Consider the following 21,468-nt stretch of genomic DNA (forward strand, 5'->3'; position numbering starts at 1 on the left):
ACAAATGGTACAAGAGTGGCATAAATACAAATTTACAGATGATGAAAAAGGGTAAAAATATCACTTGTGCAAAAATATTCATAGCAGCTCTATTTATGATAGCAAAGAATTGGAAATTGAGTGAGTGTCCATCAAGTGGGGAATTACTGAACAAATTGTGGTATATGTTGTTAACTACTGTTCTATTAGAAACCAGGAGGGATGGGAATTCAGAGAAGCTTGAAGGGATTTGCATGAACTGATGCTGAGCAAGATGAGCAGAACCAGAAGAACATTGTACACCATAACAGTACATGGGGTTGATGATCAACCTTAGTGGACTTGCTCATTTCATAAGTGCAACAATCAGGCACAATTTTGGGGGTATCTATGAAGGAAAATATCATCTGTATCCAGAGAAAGAATTGTGGAGTTTAAACAAAAACAAAAGATTATTACCTTTAATTTTTAAAAAAGTTATCTTATTATGTAATCTTGCTATCTCTTATATATACATATTTTTTAAGGATGTGATTTCTCTCAACACGTTCAATTTAGAACAATGTATATCATGGAAACAACGTAAAGACTAACAGACTGCCTTCTGTGGGGGTTGGAGGAGGGAAGTGAGATTTGGGGGAAAATTGTAAAATTCAAAAATAAATAAAATAAAATTCAAAAATAAATAAATTTAAAAAGAATTTCCGCTAAGAATTGTTGATAAAATTTAAGATGAAATACTATTTTATTGCCCTAAACTTCAATAAAGTTGTTTTTAAATACCATCACGGTCCGCCATGCTGTCAAAGAAGAGCCAGGCAGAGTCATCTCGCCCATACTTTACAAAAGCAACATAATGACTTGTTTCAATGCAGAGAACAGCAAACAATTCCATCTTCTGACAAGGTATACAGCCATGTCTCCAGTCCCAGTCAGGTAAATCTTTGGGAAGTGACACTGGGTTGTATTTATGATTCAACCTCTTGGGATGAAGGTGGACCTAAAGTGAATTATTTAAGAGAAAGAAGTAAACAATTTTTCTTGTGGTGTTAAAAGGTGTTCTTATATAAAATTATATAGCTCATTATGAAATTCATTTACTTTAACACTAAAATTCAATGTTTTAGGCCAATGTATTTCATTAACCCTTACTTTTGAGTAGTGGTCTTAAGTATTTCCTAAAAGTTTAACAATAGAGTAATGGGGAAAATGGTCCTTTTATATAACAAAAATTAAAAAATTAATTTTAAAATAAAAATAAATTCAATAATTGTATAGTCTGAAATATAATGTTAAAACTTGAACTCTCCATTTAGTTAGAATTATGTTTTTCCCAGTCAGTAGGGAAATAAGATACAAAATATCAGGGGCAGCTAGGTGGCGCAGTGGATAGAGCACTGGCCTTGAAGCCAGGAGTACCTGGGTTCAAATCTGACCTCAGACACTTAATAATTACCTAGCTGTGTGACCTTGGGCAAGCCACTTAACCCCATTTGCCTTGCAAAAATAAAAATAATAATAATAAGGTACAAAATATCATCATAATAGTAAATAGTAAATTATATTACTTATTATATAAAGAAAAAACATATTGACTAAAGTCCAACTCACTTGTGTATTACACGTTTTACAAAATTGCTTGATTTTTCCAGCAGAAATGTCAGAATCATCATAGCATTCTCTGCATTCATACATGGCAAGTCCTCCACATATCCGGCACTGTCGGGGAGCTACATTTTGTTAACAAATAATGCACCCCTCCATTAGAAAGCAAAAAAAAAGTAACATTTTGAAAGAGACAATGTTTAAATCACCCTTAAGAATTGAATCTCCCATTCCATTATTTAATTTAGCTCTTAAATTTAAGATCTTTAATCACACCATCAGAAAAAAAACACTTGAAAAAGTAAATTTGATGTTTATACTTACTATCTTCAAGTAAATCTGTTATATTTAATTCCAGTGAAGGAAAAATTTTTTTGAAGAGCTTAAAGTCTTTTCCAAATCGAGGCATCTGAATAATCAGACATGATGGTGCCTAAAAATATATACATACATTTACATAAATATATATATATATATATATATATATATATATATAAAAGGTAAAAGTCCCTATAAAAAAGGTTAAAAAAAAAAAGAATTTTACCTATAAAACTGAAAACATTCCTACTCTGATTCAAGGTATCATGTATATGAACAATAAATACATGTTTAACCAAAATATCTTCGATATATTTTATGCTGATATTCTGATTTAAATTGTGTAAACACGTTCAATATAAATCCAAGTTAAATCATGTTGTAGTATTGGTGATGGTACATTGTACTTGGGTTCATAAAATAGAAGACTTTTTTTGTCCTTTGGCACAAAACAGTCATTCATTTCTTTATTTCAACAAGTAAGAACACTTCTCAATGTTGAACATTCTTTCAAAAATTAATACAGTAAAAACCTTACTAATAGAAAGCAATCAACAGATTTAAAACTCATTAAAGATTTTTGCTTTCACTCCTAAAGAAGAAAAAGTAAAAATCCTCCTTTGACATATGAGTGGAAAAATATTCTATCTGCACAAAATGCTAAATATTTTTTAGCCATAAAACATAATTATGACTCTGTTTTACAGAATACAGATGTCTTTTATTTCATTAACCTAGTTATTTTATTCACATAAATTAATTTAATGTTTCCCTTTGCCCAGAATGCAAAAATGTTTAGTCTTAATATTTTTCATATGCACTGGCAATATATTTCATATTAACTGTTTAACTTGATGTTTAAATTCTTGAACTCTATTCCTGTTTAGCATGTGTAAAGGAAGATATTGACTTTACTATAGAATTCAGCAGTCATAAGCATTAATATAATTACTAAATTAATAAAATTCAGTGAAAACTTGTCACTTACTTCTGCAAATTTTAGGTTACTGTTGATGAAGGACCATTCTAGCAGCTGTTGAATTGTAGGAACACCAACTTTTTCATTTTTTTCCATAAAAATTTGATAGAAGTAACAATCTTGTACCTTTTGTCCTGCAGATCTAAAGGATAAAGAACACTCTGTTCTTAAAACAAATAAAAACTAAGGTTATATTAAAATGCTAAGTAACAACATAAGGATGCTCAGAAAAAATGTAATTGAGAAACAAAAAACACTATACACTTTCTTAATTTTAAGTGCCCTCACCAGATAGACAGAATAAAGAAAAGTCTTTATAAAGAAAAAGGTGAAATATACGGACCAAATATATGGTTAACTACCTTTTAAATATTAGAAGTTAAAATATTTTAAGTTGAAAGTTGGTTTGTGCGTGTGATAGGAGGGAAACAAAGTAATCATGTTAGTAACAAAATACACTAATAATCATAAGCAAAATGCAAAACTGGGTGAATATTTACTAAGAAGTAGTAAATGAAGCCCCCTCCTGAATCATTGCCTTGTTGTGGTAGAGACACTTGTGTAACTAAATGATGAGCTATGCTATGCAGATAGGTCCTAGTGGAGAGTTCTGTCAAAAGATAATTCATAGGAGATGGAAATGGCAAACCACTCCAGTGTATTTGCCAAGAAAACCCAATATATTAAGATGTTAAAAGATATGACATTGAAAGATGAGCCCCTCAGGTCAGAAGATATTCAGAAGACAGAAGGGCCTAAAGTCCACAGGGTCATAAAGAATCAGACATCACTGAATGACTAAACAACCACAAAAATAAATGATACATGATGACTGGAAAAGGAAAAAAAAATGCCAGTCCATAGACTCAGAGAATCTATGAGCTGGATGAGACCTTGGAGAGAATTTGTTTAACCTCTTTTCACAGAGTTTCATGTGAATTGTTACTGAAGTCTTAGAATAAATCAATAGTAGAGCAAGGGCTAGAAATCAGGTCTCCTTCCTCCCAGGCTATTGGTTTTTCCATATCAGCATGCTGCTGCATCTCTTCAACTACGATAGTCAATTTCTGAGATATGAGCTATGCTTCAAAGAAATTTAATATTAAAATTGGATAATAAATTTTAACAGCATCTCTAATTTGTGTCTGTTTTGACTTTAAATATCTAAACTATTTTACTAAATCCATTTCTAGGATTTTAAGAACAAAAAGTTAACACTAAATCTGTGTGTCTATATTTACATATATATTTTTACATACATATACATACACATACACACAACAGAACATATATACAATAAAACATTGTCTATGCAGGGATCAAGCTTACAGAATAAAACCAAGTCCGGATATAGCTAATAAAATAAGCAAGGTTCCTGGCTTAGCTATTTATTGTTTTCCATATGACTACAAGCAAAATACCTCCCTCTCTGGGTCTTTGTATCCTCATCTATTTGAGAAAAATGGACTAGATGCCCTAAGGTTCCAACTCCAGCATTTTTTCATTCTGTAAGATAAAAATATCCTCTTTGATTAAGAAGAAGACAGCTCTAGTCACAGCAAAGGTGTAGCACAGAACCATGATAAACTAGTAATGAAGGATTTTACTTTCCTACTGTTTTCTTTCTGAAAGCTAAAATTTCTTTCTAAAGCTAAAATCAGAGCAGCTAATCATTTTTAGTGTATCTTTAAGACAATTTTATCCTTCAAAAGGTAAGGAAGCCATGACAGGAAAAGTTAAACTAGATTGATTCTCACTAAAACAAAGGAACTGATTGCTAAAATTAAAATGCTAAGAATTATAGGGGGAAGTAATTATTCCATCTTAAAAATTGGCATGGACAAATTTGACCTAGATTTTAAAAGAAGAGATTTCAAAGGATTCATAAAAAAGGATAGAGAGGATCTAGAATTCTATAATTCTATGGGGAAAAATCAGGCAAATAAGAAGAGCAAATTTATGAGAAATAAATTCTTTAGATACAAAAATAACTCCGAGAGCTCTCAAAAGAAATCAATGAGGATGCACAGGGAACTCACTGACCAATTTAGATTTTTAAAAATATGCAGTCAGACACATCATTAGATACCTATAATCTCTGCTACTGAGGGAGACTAAGCCTAATAGATCAAGGATCCACCTTTGAAATCAGGAGTTCAGAGCTGCAGTGAGACTAAAGCTTGTCAGGTAGCTGAATTAAGTTCGCTCTAATATGGGAAAGCTCTCCTCTTCCCCAAAGAAGGGAGGACAACTAGGAAGCATAAGGAGGGATGAACTGGTCAAGGTTAGAAAAGGAACAGTTCACATCTTTCAAATGGATTAACACACTGGAATCAGTCTCATGAGTGACTGCTAAAACTTTCCAGGTTGGATTGAGGTAGTGAGACCCAGTCCCCATCCCCACCCCCAGGAAAAAAAGAGAGAAAGACATTAGTTAGATTAAAAACTAGATCAAGAATAGTAGATGAGTACATTTTCTCCTTAGCTTGTATATTTTATTTGCTATATGCAGATTTGGATTTGTTCTGGAACTTGGTCCCTGGATAGACAATGCTTTATAACATGTATGCTTTATTTTTTGTAGTACAGATAGATATGTGTATATATTTAAATATATAAATATATATATACATATAGACATAAATATAATGGAACAGTAGATGACACACACACACACACACACATATATGTATATGTATGTATGTATATATAGTAGAATAGTGGATGGCATAATAGAACAAAAGTTTCAGAACTACTAAAAGCCAGAAGCAGCACTAGGTTTGGAATGATTAGAGCACTAGGTTTGGAATTAGAAAGACTTATCTTTCTGTGTTCAAATCCATTCTTAAGATACTTACTAGCTGTGTGAGCCTGGGCAAGTCATTCAACCCTGTTTGCCTCAATTCTTTATCTATAAAATGAACTGGAGAAGGAAATGACAAAACTATTCCAGAATATCTATCAAAAAAAAAACTCCAAGGACAGGTAGATGGTACATTAGCTAGAGCACCAGCTCTGGAGTCAGGAGGTCCTAAGTTCAAATCCGGCCTGAGATACTTAATAATTATCTAGCAGTATGACCTTGGGCAAGTCACTTAACTCTATTGCCTTGCCAAAAAAAAAATCAAGTCACCAGTCCAGATTAAACTCTATGAGAGAATTTAAAGAATTAGTTGACAATTGTCAATAATGGGAAGGATTCTGTCGGATAGAAGAAAAGTAAATTTTGATCTCATTTCTAAAAAATGGAAAGGCAATGATGACTATAAACTTAAAGGCCAATGAGTTTATCTTCTATTCCTGACAAGATTCTTAACCATATTATCAAAGAGATGTTGAGTGAACATTTAACTTAATTCATTCAACAAAAAGTTATTAAGCAAGTACTATGTGCAAGAATGCCCTATGTTAACTGTTAGGGATGGAAAAAACAAATTGAAGGAGTTCTTCTTTTGGGGGGGGAGAAGACAAGTGAAAAATAATTTGAGAGAGAGAAGACATTGAGAGATAGCCAATCTCAAAGTGGTAAAAGGCTTTAAGGTTCATGCCATATGAGGATCAGTATGAATACAGGATTTGGGATACTTAACCTAAAAAGAAACTTAGGGGTAATGATTTCAAGTTTTCAAGTATTTGAAGGCCTGACATGGGAGAACAAGGTTAGGCTTGTCTGCCTGGTAGATCTAGGAGTGAAATTTACAACTAACAAGTGAAGTCAATACTAAACATAGTCTGTCCCTTGAATAATTTTTGAAATGCTGATCAGCTTGGTTTATTCAAGAACTGTTAATCACCTGCTACCATTCTATAATTCAGAAAAACAATCCCCCCTCCATGGAGGTTTATGCAAAATAAGGGCAGGCTAATAGTTTTTGTATATGTCAATGCTAAAGGCTCTGATGAAAACAAAATTAACTTTTGAAGACTGAAAAATAAAATCTTTTAGAATTTTCAAACTGTATCATATTCACAACTGTATTATTTACAAAATTCAAGCTAATTCATGCTTTTATTAAAAAAATTTAGATAAGATTCTATCATCTTTATGTATACCGAAAGAAAGATCATATGAACTAAGGATTAAGACAAATCTGTTAGGCTGCCAAATACCTTTAATGACCATTATGAGGAAACAGGTTTAGTATCTAATATTTTTTTTACCATCTTTCTGCCTTCACCCCAAATGTAAAGTTACTGACTCAACCTATGAACTAGAATATTTAGAATATGAATATGAATTCTTTTTTTTTAAATTTTATTTATTAAGGCAATGGGGTTAAGTGATTTGCCTAAGGTCACACAGCTAGGTAATTATTAAGTGTCTGAGGTCACATTTGAACTCAGGTCCTCCACCAACCAGGGTTGGTGCTCTATCCACTGTGCCACCTAGCTGCCCCTAGAATATGAATTCTTAATAGAAAAACAATTTCATTAAAAAGTTAGTCCATCATATAATAATAACCATATTACATTATTATGAACATCATTAATTAACAGTAATGATGGCTAAATTTGTATAGTATCTTAAAATGTGAAAGATGTTTTCTAAGATTTTATCTCAGTAGATTTTATACAGGACTTCACATTTTATTATAACATTAAAGATGCAAATGCTAATGCTGCTTTGTGACTAGAATTCGTCTGAAAACCAAAGAGACAAGCTTGGAGGGAGGGGGTCAAATCAGTATAAGTATCGGCATCTTTTGATGAAGTTTGGATGGAATTTGGAAGGAATTCTTCTGAAAATACTCTGCCATAATTTTTTTTTTTAGGTTTTTGCAAGGCAGATGGGGTTAAGTGGCTTGCCCAAGGCCACATAGCTAGGTAATTATTAAGTGTCTGAGACTAGATTTGAACCCAGGTACTCCTGACTCCAAGGCCAGTGCTTTATCCACTATGCCACCTAGCTGTCCCGCCATAAACTTTTAAAGGATGAGAGAATGTCTCCTTCACACCACATGAAGATACAGTGGAGACAAAAAAATAGATGCTAGCCATCAAATAAGGCCACTGATATTGAAGCAGAAATCATAGATGATTTTTTCAACTATGTTGAAAAGTGAAAACATAACAACAATGAGATGATGACTGGCAGGAGAAAAACAGAGAAGAAGCTACTTCAGGCCTTGAAAAGTCTCCCCCACACAGAAAAAAAAGTCAATCATCTTATATTGATCAAGAGACAGGTCATGAGCTATTTATATCCATTCCACCCTTATGAGAAACAGAAAAATAACTAAAAAATAAAGTAACAGTGGAGCTTTTTCAAAAACAAGTTTCAAAGTCAGTGCTGGGTTCAAAAGCTATTGAGTCCAAGGCCCTTTACCATCTGCATATTCACTGGTAGTGATAGCCCAGTAACTAATGCTGAAAAATCATAAATATTTAATAAATTAATTTAATAAAATATGTATTTAATATACTCTGTTTAGGAAGCCAAAAATGTATAATACATTTTAGAAAACTTTAAAATAGTTTTAAGAATTCTGGCACTTGAAGGGTAAAAAAAATCTTCAGATATCCAGAAAACAATCATCCAAAGACTCATTCCCCAAAGGTTCCAAATAGTCAGAGAACCAAATGTATCAAGTTCGATGATTTTACTCAAGATGAAAAAATGACTAATGAGTTATAGAATTGAAAACAAGACCCAATTTAAGACTAAAAATTTAATTCCTTAAGTCAGTGATGGATAGAAGAAAATAATGTTCTTACAGAATGTGATTATCTTATAATAAGATTCCCTTAAAAGGTTCATTAACTTATTCTATGAAAATATTTGTACACAATTTCATAAAAGAATGATTTTCAATAACATTTGTTTCATAGATTAAAGAACAAATTTAAATTATGATCATTTTCCAAGCTAGGTTTATTTTTCTGGAGAAACTATTGATTAAAATGAATTTAAAACATTGCTACCTAGCACATTAAAAGCACTCAACAAATGCAGTATTGATTTTTTTTTTTAGGTTTTTGCAAGGCAATGGGGTTAAGTGGCTTGCCCAAGGCCACACAGCTAGGTAAGTGTCTGAGGCCAAATTTGAACTCAGGTGCTCCTGACTACAAAGCCAGTGCTCTATCCATGCACCACCTAGCCGCCCCTGCAATATTAATTTTGAAATCAGTTCTAATGAAGTGAAGACAGCTTTAAAGGGAACGTCATTTTTTTTTAAACAGCCATGTATGGATTAGAAATTTACCTTATTTTTAATAATGGTTCCACCCTCAAAATATGATGAAACAGGATATTCAAGAACTCCTCAGGATCTAGGTGAAAATGAAATATATAAGCAGAAAAGATTTAACCAAATAAGTTTTATTTACTTCTAGGTCATTCCAATTCCAAATTTAATTTCAAAATATTTCAAAATATTACCTTTTTCCTCTGAGGTAAAACCTGATGCAGCCTCAACTTTCTCAAGTATTTTCCTCAGTTTCATAATTTTTGTGGCACAAACATATCCATATCTAGAACATAAAAATGGATGTTTACTTAATTTATAATAGCATCTCATTATACAATAATAAACACTCAGAATTCTACAAGATTTAACTTCAATATTTCATTAATATAATATCCAATTATTCTGAAAAGATACAGTTACACAGTTTCTTTTAAAACACTGAGCACTGGGGGGGCGGAGCCAAGATGTCCACAAGAAGGGATCAAGTCTTAGGCGCTCTGTGAGAGGCAGTTCTCCTACTCAAGGTAACCTGGAAAAGAGCAGAAAGGCTCTGCTCCCCGGGGTCGGAGGGGCGGCCCACAAGAGTGAAAGAACTTCAGCCTTCCTGGAGGCAGCCCCAGGGCGCTGGGAGCCACGGCTCACAGCAGCGGGGGAGTCTCCTAAGCTGCACCCCGGGGAGCACCGGTCACAAAGTGGGGGAACAGCAGGGGACCTCTGCCAGAGCTAGCACGTGCAGCCCAGCCCTCAGGGCACACAGCCAGCAGCTTGATCTTTCAGCAGCCCAGACTGGGAAACAGAAGCAGGCTACTCCAGTAAGCAGGAGCCCCCAGGGCATGAGCCCATTGAGCTGAGGGAGGGGAGTGAAGAGAGACTGCCGAGCTCTGTCCTCTGCCCCTGGAACAGGACTCTGGGGCTCTGACCACATTCAGATCCTGATCACAGTCTAGGCCCCCCCATAGAACAGCAGGAGCCCCCCCACACCTCAGCCCCATGGAAGAGGGGGGCACTTATGTTCATTCACAGACCAGGAGGGAGGACAGAGCCTCACACACTGAGACCCTTGTGGGAGTATCCCAAAAGCTCAGGAAGCACCCCAAAACCAGGCCCAGGCTGGGAAAATGAGCAAGCAGAGAAATAAGAGGAAGACTATTGAGAAATATTTTGCAAATGAGCCCAAGAAGGATCAAAATACTCAGTCTGAAGATGAGGAAGCACAAGCTCCTGCATCTAAAGACTCCAAGAAAAACAGAAATTGGGCTCAGGATCTGACAGAGCTCAAACAAGACTTTGAAAATCAAATGAGGGAGTTGGAAGAAAAATTGGGAAAAGAAAGGAGAGAGATGCAGGAAAAACACGAAAATGAAGTCAGCAGCTTAGTCAAGGAAATCCAAAAAAATGCTGAAGAAAATAACATGCTAAAAACCAGCTTAGGTCAAATGGATAAAACAGTTCAAAAAGTTATTGAGGAGAAGAATGCTTTAAAAAGCAAAATTGGCCAGATGGAAAAAGAGATAAGAAAACTCTCTAAGGAGAACAAATCCTTCAAACAAAGAATAGAATTCAGGGAGAATGATGAATTTACCAGAAATCAGGAATCAATACTTCAAAACCAAAAAAATGAAAAATTAGAAGAAAATGTGAAATATCTCACTGAAAAAACAACTGATATGGAAAACAGACTTAGGAAGGATAATTTAAAAATTATTAGAATACCTGAAAGTCATGATCAGGAAAAGAGCCTTGACATCATTTTCAAAGAATTACTACAGGAAAATTGCCCTGATATTCTAGAAGCAGAGGGCAAAATAGAAATGGAGAGAATCCACCGATACCCCAGAGAAAGAGATCCCAAAAAACCAACCCATAGGAATATTATAGCCAAGTTCCAGAACTCCCAAGTCAAAGAGAAAATATTACAAGCAGCCAGAAGGACACAGTTCAAATATCGTGGAGCTGCTGTCAGGATCACACAGGACTTAGCAACTACATTGGAAGTTCATAGGGCTTGGAATATAATATACCGGAAGGCAAAAGAACTTAGAATGCAGCCAGGAATGAACTACCCAGCAAGGGTGAATGTCCTCTTCTAGGGAAAAAGATGGACTTTCAATGAACCAGGGGAATTTCAAATGTTCCTGTTGGAATGGCCAGAGCTGAACAGAAGGTTTGATCTTCAGATACAGGACTCAGGTGAAGCATGGAGATTGGAGGAGAAGGGGAAAATATGAGGGACTTAATGATGATGAATTGCATGTATTCCTGCATAGAAAAATGACACTGATAATACTCATATGAACCTTCTCAGCTAATAGAGCAGGTAGAGGGAGCCTTTATAGTTGAAGCACAGGAGAAAGCTGAATTCGAAGATAAAGTATGGTGTAAAAATGGAGTCGATAGAAAAAAAGGGAAATGTAATGGGAGAAAGAAAAAGGAGAGGGTGAATAGGCCAAGATATTTCATATAATAAGATTTTTCTTTATTACAATGAGCTATTGCAATGATATGGAAGGGGAGAGGCAAGGGGGAATGAGGGAATCTTCATTCTCATCAGAGGTGGCTAGGAGAGGAAACAGCAAATATACTCAATGAGGTATAGGCATCTGGAGTAAGAAGGGGGGGGAGCAGGGGGAAGGGGGGGGGATGTGCATAAAGGAGGAGAGGATGGACCATGCGGGGAGAGTGGTCAGATATAACACATTTTCTTTTTTACTTCTTGCAAGGGGCTGGGATGGGTTGGCCTGTCTGGGACCATAGGGCCAGGTGGATGCTGGGCCTAAGGGGTGGTATGGGGGCTCGGACCAGGGCCAGGGATCTGTCTGCTGTGCCACTCAGCTACCCTACAGCAGAGTCCGAGTGAAAGGAGAGAGAAAATATAGTACATGGTAGTGGAGAAATAAGAAAGGAGGGAGTTACGATCAGCAATGGCAATGTTGGAAAAATGTGGAAGTAACTTTTGCGATGGACTTACCATAAAAGAATGTGATCCACCCATGACAGAGTTGTTGGTGTTGGAACAAAGACTGAAGCACATTTTTTATTATTATTATTTGGGGGAGGGTGCAGGGCAAATGGGGCTGGGTGGCCAGCCTAGGGCCACATAGCAGGGTGATCTTTGGGTGTCTGAGGCCGGATTTGGACCCGGGTGCTCCTGGCTCAAGGGCCAATGCTCTGTCTGCCACCCAGCCACCCCTACTATTATTATTATTACTATTTTATTTTATTTGGGGTCTTTTTTTTTCTTCTTTTTGGTTTTTGCAGAGCAATGGGGATCGGGTGGCTTGCATGTCACACGGCTGGGTGGTTGTTGGGTCTATGGGGCTGGATGTGGGTTCGGGTGCTCGTGGCTCCAGGGCTGGTGCTTCGTCCATTGCGCAACCTGGCCATACCTACAATTATTACTATTTTTTTAATTTTAATTTTTTTTCTCTCCCCTTTACTTTATCGCTCAAGCAAGTCTATATTCATGGGGGGGGTATTTCGTTTACTCTTAAACAAGAATATTTTATTAATGTAAAAAAATTTGTATAAAATGAGAATAAAAAATAAAATAAAATAAAGGAAAAAATAAATAAAACACTGAGCACTTAGATTCTATAGAATAAAAAATAAGTACCAAGTTGATTTAATTTCTTTACATGATGTTATTTCTTATTGTGAGAAAAAAATTTGATTTCTATAGGGAGAAAAAAATTATGTTGGATATGGCAAATGGAAAGAGAAAGTCCACTTTATACTCCCTTTTAAAAATGAACAAATAGAGTTTAAAATACTGATATAATCATCAATGTTACCTATAGTAAAGACCTGGGAGGTTTCAATTTCTATTTATGTGCAATATATAATTATTTTAATATGAGGTAACTATGTAATAACAATTTCTTTGTCTATATGCATATATATATAATTTTAAAGTTAAAAATTGCATTTTCCATTTGATTTGGTATTTTTTATAATTAGCTGGAAAGTTTACACTGTACTCTGAAGGGTGAGAATGAAAAAAAATAGCCCAAAAGTAATTCAAAAGAAAACTGTAAAAAGATACTATGGAGGACATCTGGCACGACAAAAAAGAACAGTGAAAGAAATGCGCAGTAATCCTTAGGTAACAAGAAAGAAAAAAAAAATTAAATGTCTGTTTATGATCATTCTACAACATTCCCAGGGGTTAGGAATACAGGGCCCTGAGAATGTGAAAAATCACCGACACTGAACTCTACCCCTAATCCTTTATTTTTAATAAATCTGTTCATATTTTATTTAACATACGAAACAAATGAAACAACACACTGCATACATTTTTAAAAGTTGCAATTTCTACACAAACTGTGGAGTCTTCACAGCTGCCAGTATAGCTGCAGCAATTGCTTCACTAATTTCCTTCTCCTTTTAAAAGTACAGGACACAAAGATTAGGGCAAGAAAAAAATTAGGCGATTGAGTCTAGACAGTAGAGACACAAAAAAGCAGGTATTCCCAAAGAGAGTAGAGACTGTAGTTTTATAGTGCACTGAAACTTTTAACAGAATTTGTCTGTTTATAAAAAATTTTATATGCATACTTATTATAATAAGTTATAAAATAGATTAATAATATATAAGATTTATGACTGTTTTTGAATAGTGTCTGACTCTTCATGACCTCATTTGGGGTTTCCTTAGCAAAGATACTGGAATAGTTTGTCATTTCCTTATATAGCTCATTTGACAGAGGAAGAACTGAGGCAAACAGGATTAAATGACTTGCCCAGGGTCACAGAGTTAGGTAGTATCTAAGGCCAGATTTGAATTCAGGTTTTTCCAACTCCAGATCCAGTGCTCTATTTCTTGTTCATTTATGTCTTTTTTAAAAGCTTTCTTTATATATGCATATCATCTTAAATTTGCCACTATATGCCATCAATCTCCAAAAGTTCCCATTTAATTAGTAATGGTCAACCTGCAAATAATTAAAACTTTAATGTCAAACCCACAAATGTTGAGATATAACTGTACTAAGAAACACAATAAAAGTCATAACTTAAAATTTCAAAATTGACAAGTAAATGATTAATAGGTATCATGATGACTTGGTGGTCTTGAGATTCGTGGAGTAAAGAAATTTATTCAATTTATTCAATATTAGCTATGGGTGAGGGAGGAATAGGATGAGGGTATTTAAAGAAAGTATATGCAACTCAATGGAATCAATAGGTGAGAAGAAAATAAGGCAGAGCATGTGAGAGAGAAATTAAGAATATATTGAAGTCCTTTTATATCTTCATACCAATGAGTAGTTAATTATCTCATGACATCATTCCTTCAGGTATGAAGAAAGGGAGAACTGGATATGTAGTTAGGTTGATATGTGGTCAGAAGTGAAACTGTATCCAAGAAGAATTAATGGATCCATAATCCCATGGAAGTCTCTAGTGGCTTGCTGGACTCTGTATTTGGTACTATTCCTATTTAATATTTATGTCAATGTCTTAAAGCAATCATAAAAGGAATATTTATCTCATTTGCTTTAAAAAACAGGATAGTGAAAATATTTAATATGGTAGATAAAAAGATTTGAAAATTTTTTTAAATGACAGAATTGACATATTTAGGTTCAACCAATTAATTGCTACAGGTACAAAATGCCATTAAAAAAAAAAAAGTTGGGGCGGCTAGGTGGCACAGTGGATAGAGCACCGGCCCTGGAGTCAGGAGGACCTGAGTTCAAATACAGCCTCTGACACTTAATAATTACCTAGCTGTGTGGCCTTGGGCAAGTCACTTAAACCCCATAGCCTTGCCAAAAAAAGAAGTTTATGGGAAACAGGATTAGGAGTTCTAGTGAACAAGCTCAATATAAATCAAAAGTAAAATTTAACTAATACTAATTTAATATATACAATTCCATTGTGGATAATCTCGCCTATTGGCGAGATTGTAACTCAATCATGTCTGCACAATTCATACAACAATTGGTCCATGTACAAGTTTGCCCAATGTACTGAAGATCTTTCTCACATTACCTTGACTTAGTGAAAATTCAAGTATAACCCACTAGCTATTTATCAGTAATTCTTAACTCTTGCATCTGACCAGTCCTACTTTTTCAATCACACATTTCACTTATGACTTTCTCTGAATTCTTGCTCCTGCCATAATTCTTCAGAATGTATTTAATTCCTTGCTTATAATGTATTGCATCAACTTCATGCCTACAACATGTCTCTCCACTTCCCTTAGAGTAGATCCTCAACTTCAATTCTATGGATACATAACACACAGTCAAAGAAAATCACTGGAAGACTATTGTTAAAAAATTTGGAACTTTAGTTCAAAATATACACACACACACACACACACACACACACACATATATACACTCCGTCCATATAGGTATCCATTATAGATATACATAGACATGTATATATGTTTATTTGCATATAAATATATACATATACACATATACCCATATGAGTTTTATGTTATTCATACAAAAAAAAGGCGAGGTATTAAGAGTACAAATTGAGATATAATTTTTTTGGACATGGCCAATGCAATGATTGGTTATATATGCTTGTATTTATGTCTCCTCATTTGGAGTAAAGGGAATGAAAGGAAAAGGAGATTTTTGCTTGAAAAAATTTTTTAAGAAAATAAAAGCATGGGATGACTAGGTGGCACAGTGGATAGAGCACCAGTCCTGGAGTCAGGAGTACCTGAGTTAAAATCCAGTCTCAGACACCTAATAATTATCTAGCTGTGTGGCCTTGGGAAAGCCACTTAACCCCACTGCCTTGGAAAAACCTAAAAAAATAAAATAAAATAAAAAATAAAAACAAAAACATTAAAACATGTTTTAGACATAAGTTTAAAGTCCTACTTTAGATGTTCTCACATACTGCCTATCTTCTCACTCATCAAAAATTCACTGGCTCTTTTTTCTGCCAATACAAATAATTCCTGAGGCAGCTTGGTGAGGCAGTGGATAGAGCATTCATTGGCCCTGGAGTCAGGAGTTCAGATTCAGACTCAAACATTTAATAATTACCTAGCTGTGCAACCTTGGGCAAGTCGCTTAATCCCACTGCCTTAAGAAAAGTTTAAAAAACTAAAAAAAATAATAATAATAATTCCTATAACCAAGGAAAAACATATTTATATTTTATGTTCTAGGAAATGGGGAAAATGTTTATAACTATAAAGTTTTTATGTTATGATAATATATTCCTTTCACAAATCTTATAATTTAAAAATATTCTTCTGTTTCCAATATGAGAGTTAACAATTCATTATATATAGATAATATTTTCCTCTAATCCTTTCCATAAAAGGAGTCAAGAAATCAGAACATCAACCATAAGTTACAGTAAGATGACTACTTTTTTTTTGAAAGTTATGTATTAAAGTCAGGCAGGGTGGCACATTACTGCAATTCCAGCTACTAGCAAGACTAAGGCTGATGGATCACTTGAACTTAGGAGTTATGAGATGCAGCAGGGCTAAAGTTGAACAGGCATCTGAAAGCAAGTGAGCCCTGCTTCTGCCTAAACTAGGATGGCAAACAGGCCCAAGTCAATCAAAGATTCTGTGATGATCAGCAGCTGCTCAGGCTCTGAGCAACTGCTATACTTCCAGACTTGATGAGTAAGAGAGATCCAGTATGCAAAAAAATATATATATATATGCATTAATTTTATAATACACTGCCAAAAAAATAGATTTTAGTTATTTTCCCTTCACTATTACATAACATGGTGGAATATTTAATTATAAACAAAAGTTAGCAACCAAATACCCAGGTCAAAAGCAGAATGTTAAGTTACTTACATTCTAAGAGGATTTACAATCTCTGTCCTTAGTAGTTCTTGAGTTTCACTATAATATTCTACATCATTCTTTTCTTTTGGCCTAAGTAAGACAGTGTCCAGAACAGAACTAAAAGAAAATAAGCTGGAAAAACAAACAAACAAAAAAAGCATTTTAGGGGACTCTCAACATATAAATTAATACAAGAACTAACAAACTCATTCTAAAGGCAAAAATTTTAAAAATGGAGAAATATAAAATATTAGGAAAAAATATTAAACATTATTAAAACACTAATGTTTTCAAACATGAAAACCTGAAAATTCTAGATCTATCATTCAATTTCATTTAAATAGTTTATTTATGCAATACCCACTCTATGCAGAAAACTTACTGTGTTAGAAGCTAGAGATATGAAGTTGAAAATTAAAACTGTCTATATCCTCAAGTCAAATAGTTCAACAAAAACCTACTATGTGCAAACCATTACACCAGGCACTAGGGATACAAAGACAAAAATCAATATAGTCCCAACTCTCTGAGTAAACTCTAATGAGTTTACTTATACTTTATACATATATGCAAATAAGTTTAATAAACATAAATTGAGGAAAGAAAAAGCACTACAAATGGTTAGAGCAGGGAAAACTTCATGAAAGAGAAGGCACTGAAACAAATCTTAAAGGACAGCAATGATTCTGGGTCTGAGTGATGTAGTTGAGATGTAGTGGGAGTACCTTCCAGGCATGAGAGGTGGCTTGTGGAAATGAATAGAAGGAGAACTCAAACATCGGAGAAAACTGGCAGCCTAGTTTAGAGTAAACAGATTTGGTAAGTGACAACAGTCTGAAATAAGGCTAAAAAAGACAGGCAAGAAGCAGATTACAGGGTCTCATAAATGCCAAGATAACTCTAGGATCTTAAACAATTAAGTGGCATGGTCAGACCTGTACCTCAAATAGTTATGTGGAAAATGCATTAGATAAGGGAGAGATTAAAAGCAGAGAAAACAATGAGGAGTTTTTGTAGTGCTCCAGATTAAGAACTGACAAGAGCCTGAACCAGGGTGAAAATCATAGGAGGAGAAAGATAGGAGATGTTATGTAGGTAAAACCAAACAAGACAACTGATTGGCTATGAAAGTTTATGAGAGTAAAAAGTCAAGAAAGAGTAGGGAGTTAAAAACCTAGGTGACTGGGAAAAGGGTCCTTCAACATTAATAGGAAAGTATGGAAGATAGTCAAGATTAGGGGAAGATAAATGAGCTTATAGGATAATGGAAAAAAAGGGAGTTAAAACATATACCCCAAAACAATGCAATGTAGAATGTGGTAAATGAAAGGAGGATTCAGACAAAAAGAAATCTGAAAAAGAAAAGATTTTATAACTTTTGCAACTAAGGGCTAAAGGAATACTTCATGGAAAAAAAAAATACAACCTTTACTGGGGCTTGAAAATAGGAGGATTTTAATACACATAAATATGTAGGAAACGTATTCCAGGTATAGAATGCAAATACACGTAAGCAGAAAATTGCAAGACAAGAGTGTGGAAAGAAATCAACACTGCCTATAATGTATAGTATGAAAAGGGAGTAAAGCTAAACTGGCAAGGCAAACTGTAGTAGGACTGTGAAGATCTGAATAGACGTATCCCCCAATGACAGAATGAAGCAACTAAGAAACAGAAAGGAAAAAGAAGTGAAAATAGAATGGAAATTATTTTTTAGGACCCAGTGGGAAAGTTGAAACATGACAATACTGAAGTTCGTTTGTTTTGTTTTCTTTTCTTTTTTTAACGGCCTACAAAGCAAGAAGATAATTGGGCATAACAATTACAAGGCAAACCACATGGTCTAGTCATTTCAAAAAGGGCTGAAAATCTTTGGCAAAAGTACCAATCTAGGTCAAAGGCTAACAAATTCACAATCACTCTAAGATTTGTCAAATTATGGCTCTGTCATTTAATATTTTGAGCAAATCACTTAACGTTTTTGAGTTTCTATTTCTTCATTTGTAAAATGACCAGGTTAAACTTTATATTCTCTATTCCTTTCAGTTCTAAATACCATGATAGTTCTCTCTATAAGCATGAACTAATTAACATGGATAATCATAACATGCTATCAAAGTACCTCAATTTACTGTGGAACAAGTTGCCCATACAACTATCACAGTGTTTCTACTGTGTATCTTTTGAATGGTAGAATTTGACCCATACTCACTAAAGTCTGAACAGTTTATTTCTAGATTTGACTCTACTCCACAAAAGAAACTTACTACATACCAACAAATAGACTGCTGCAAGCCCCACTGTTTGATGCATACAGAGATGGCAGTACTTGCTTATCCTTTAGAGAGTTAAATGTTTGGTGTGTGTTGCCCTTAGTGTAGCATGCTTTGCTTTTAATAGTATCATTAACCTATCACCTTTGTCACTCAACTATATTTCAAACTTACCAGAATAAGGTAGAGTCTAAGTAACAAGAATTGTAATGACCCTGGATACCTTTCTTCTTCCCAATCATTACCTCTAAACCTTCTTTTTCCATTTTTGGAGGAGTATTCTCTTCCACCACTTCACTTAAATAACCTCCAAATGCTGAAAAGATAAAATCAACATAAATGTACTTCTCAAAAAATAAATGGATTGTTTGTTTCTGCCCACACTTTTATTTTTCTTAACAACATTTTGATGCACTGCCACAAAAGCTTCTATGGAAACAAGATTTTCAAGGTTAAAAAATCAAGTTTCCAAAACCGGCAATTAATTTCTAACTTTTTTACCTTCAACTCATCCCAAATTTTAAACAGTACTTTTGTCACTAAAGTATTTTCTTAGTGCAAAGAAACTAAGAGAAGGAAGTTGAGAAGGAAAAGAACATGTAGCACAACCCTGACATTAATGTTGAATTTATTCTATGCTTTTTTAAAAAGTGCTTTTCATCAACATTTGTTGATGAAAAGAACTAACATTTTGCTTGTACCCACTCAGATCTTAAAATGAAGTCCTTTTCCAAATCAATGCAATAACAATAGTGATTAGCTAAATCTAGGCAAGAGAAAAATTTCAGGACACTGCATATTTAACAGAGTAGAAACAAGACATATTAATAAATCAAAAAAATTTCTAGAATAAGACCAATTTATTTCAAAGTTTTGGCTTATTTTGCAGTAAGCAATTCATTTAGACAAAGAAGTTATATGAAAAAAGATTGAATTTTAATTTTAATCTTCTGAAATTACTGAAAATTAAATGACTAAGAACAGCAGCAAAGGTAAGGAAAATCTCCTTGATTTTTAAAAGTTTTAAACCACTATACATTTAAGTTAAAATCTTAAGTTAAAATTTTGTCTAGAATAAAAGTATATTCACTATGAGTCAATGAGGGATTTTGTTGTTAATACCAATTTAAAAGGTATATTAATGTTAACCAGAAATTGGCTATAATAATGCATTCCAAACTAGAAATAAATTAAAAAGTTGCAAATACCTAAAGAGTTGCACCGTTCAATCTGGTTGGAAACTGGCTGAAGTGAGGCAAACCTAGAATCAGGCCTGCAGCTCTTGAGTTTAACGAACAGCGCCTTCTTCAGGGCACAGGTGAAATAACGTGTACCCCTGAAAGTTCCATCTGTGCAGCCTGCACATTCATCTTCCTGAAATAAAAGGTAAATTATTCTGCATGTATTAAGGTAGCAGTTAAAGAACTAGATAGTGTTGATTTATATTTATCCTGCTCTTGATTCACTGGGAATGATACTGAGATCTTCATTAGGATAATTATTCCTAGGAGTTTCAAACATTATTACTGAGGTTAAAATGTCTTTATGTTAAAAGTGACAAACCCCTTATTTCCTTTATTTATTTTTTTAAAAAAGACCTGAATCTTCTCTGGGCTACTGAATCTTTTCTATCACTATCCCAAGGAAGAAAAAAAAATGTAAGCCATTATTTTCTTTGAATACACACTGATAAAAACTATTCACAGCAACAAATAATGAAGTAACAAGGAAAAAGGAAAGATAAGCCTTTAAATAAGTCATATTTCTCAGATTATTCCCTTCTAAAACATGCAGCAATAGAGTAAAAATACTTCTGTACTGCTATAGAATTTTTCTCTAAAATTATTATTAGGTACAGTAGAAACTATACCACTATAAGAATAAGAGAACTTAATTGTATTCATAATACAATGCCCTTTCTAGGAGATTTAACTCTTTCATAACTAAAAACATGTCACCAGCACCACTCATTCTCCATTGCTTCCCTCTATCACAAAAGAAGAGATACTCCCAAAATCAAGTCTTTCTACCTGTGGCAGCCTTGCTCCTTCCCATTTCTTTCAGGATCTTGCTTTGGCAGTTGTCATCTATATTATACATGTTCAATGTCTCCTTTACTGGTTTTTTTCCCCATATGCCTACAAATATCCCCAAGGTCTCTTCAGTCCTTTAAAATTATTTTTTCCCTTAACTTTCTACTTCATCTAGTATGCCATCTCTCCGCTACCAGTCAAAATAAATGTCTTTTAAAAGATGCCTACAGTCAGTGTCTCCATTTCTTCATTTCCCAGCTCTGCTTGACCTCTTACAACTGGGCTACTACCTTCTTTGCTT

The 21,468-nt window shown here is 34.3% G+C and overlaps 1 protein-coding gene across 6 annotated transcripts in view; it reads right to left on the reverse strand.

Moving 5' to 3' along the window:
* Positions 1 to 21,468, reverse strand: part of CYLD (CYLD lysine 63 deubiquitinase) — a 153,112-nt gene that overhangs the window by 100,022 nt on the left and 31,622 nt on the right. For all 6 annotated transcript variants that reach the window (XM_074211346.1, XM_074211347.1, XM_074211348.1 and 3 more), the window contains 9 exons: positions 20,343 to 20,508; positions 19,309 to 19,450; positions 16,871 to 16,993; positions 9,261 to 9,352; positions 9,085 to 9,151; positions 2,891 to 3,023; positions 1,909 to 2,017; positions 1,591 to 1,709; positions 763 to 979 (listed from right to left, as the gene is read on the reverse strand). In XM_074211346.1, coding sequence (XP_074067447.1) covers positions 763 to 979; positions 1,591 to 1,709; positions 1,909 to 2,017; positions 2,891 to 3,023; positions 9,085 to 9,151; positions 9,261 to 9,352; positions 16,871 to 16,993; positions 19,309 to 19,450; positions 20,343 to 20,508 — 1,168 coding nt within the window. The remainder of the gene's footprint in view (positions 1 to 762; positions 980 to 1,590; positions 1,710 to 1,908; positions 2,018 to 2,890; positions 3,024 to 9,084; positions 9,152 to 9,260; positions 9,353 to 16,870; positions 16,994 to 19,308; positions 19,451 to 20,342; positions 20,509 to 21,468) is intronic.

Source organism: Macrotis lagotis, chromosome 1, assembly GCF_037893015.1.
Source record: "Macrotis lagotis isolate mMagLag1 chromosome 1, bilby.v1.9.chrom.fasta, whole genome shotgun sequence".
In the NCBI taxonomy this organism is placed as follows: Eukaryota; Metazoa; Chordata; class Mammalia; order Peramelemorphia; family Peramelidae; genus Macrotis; species Macrotis lagotis.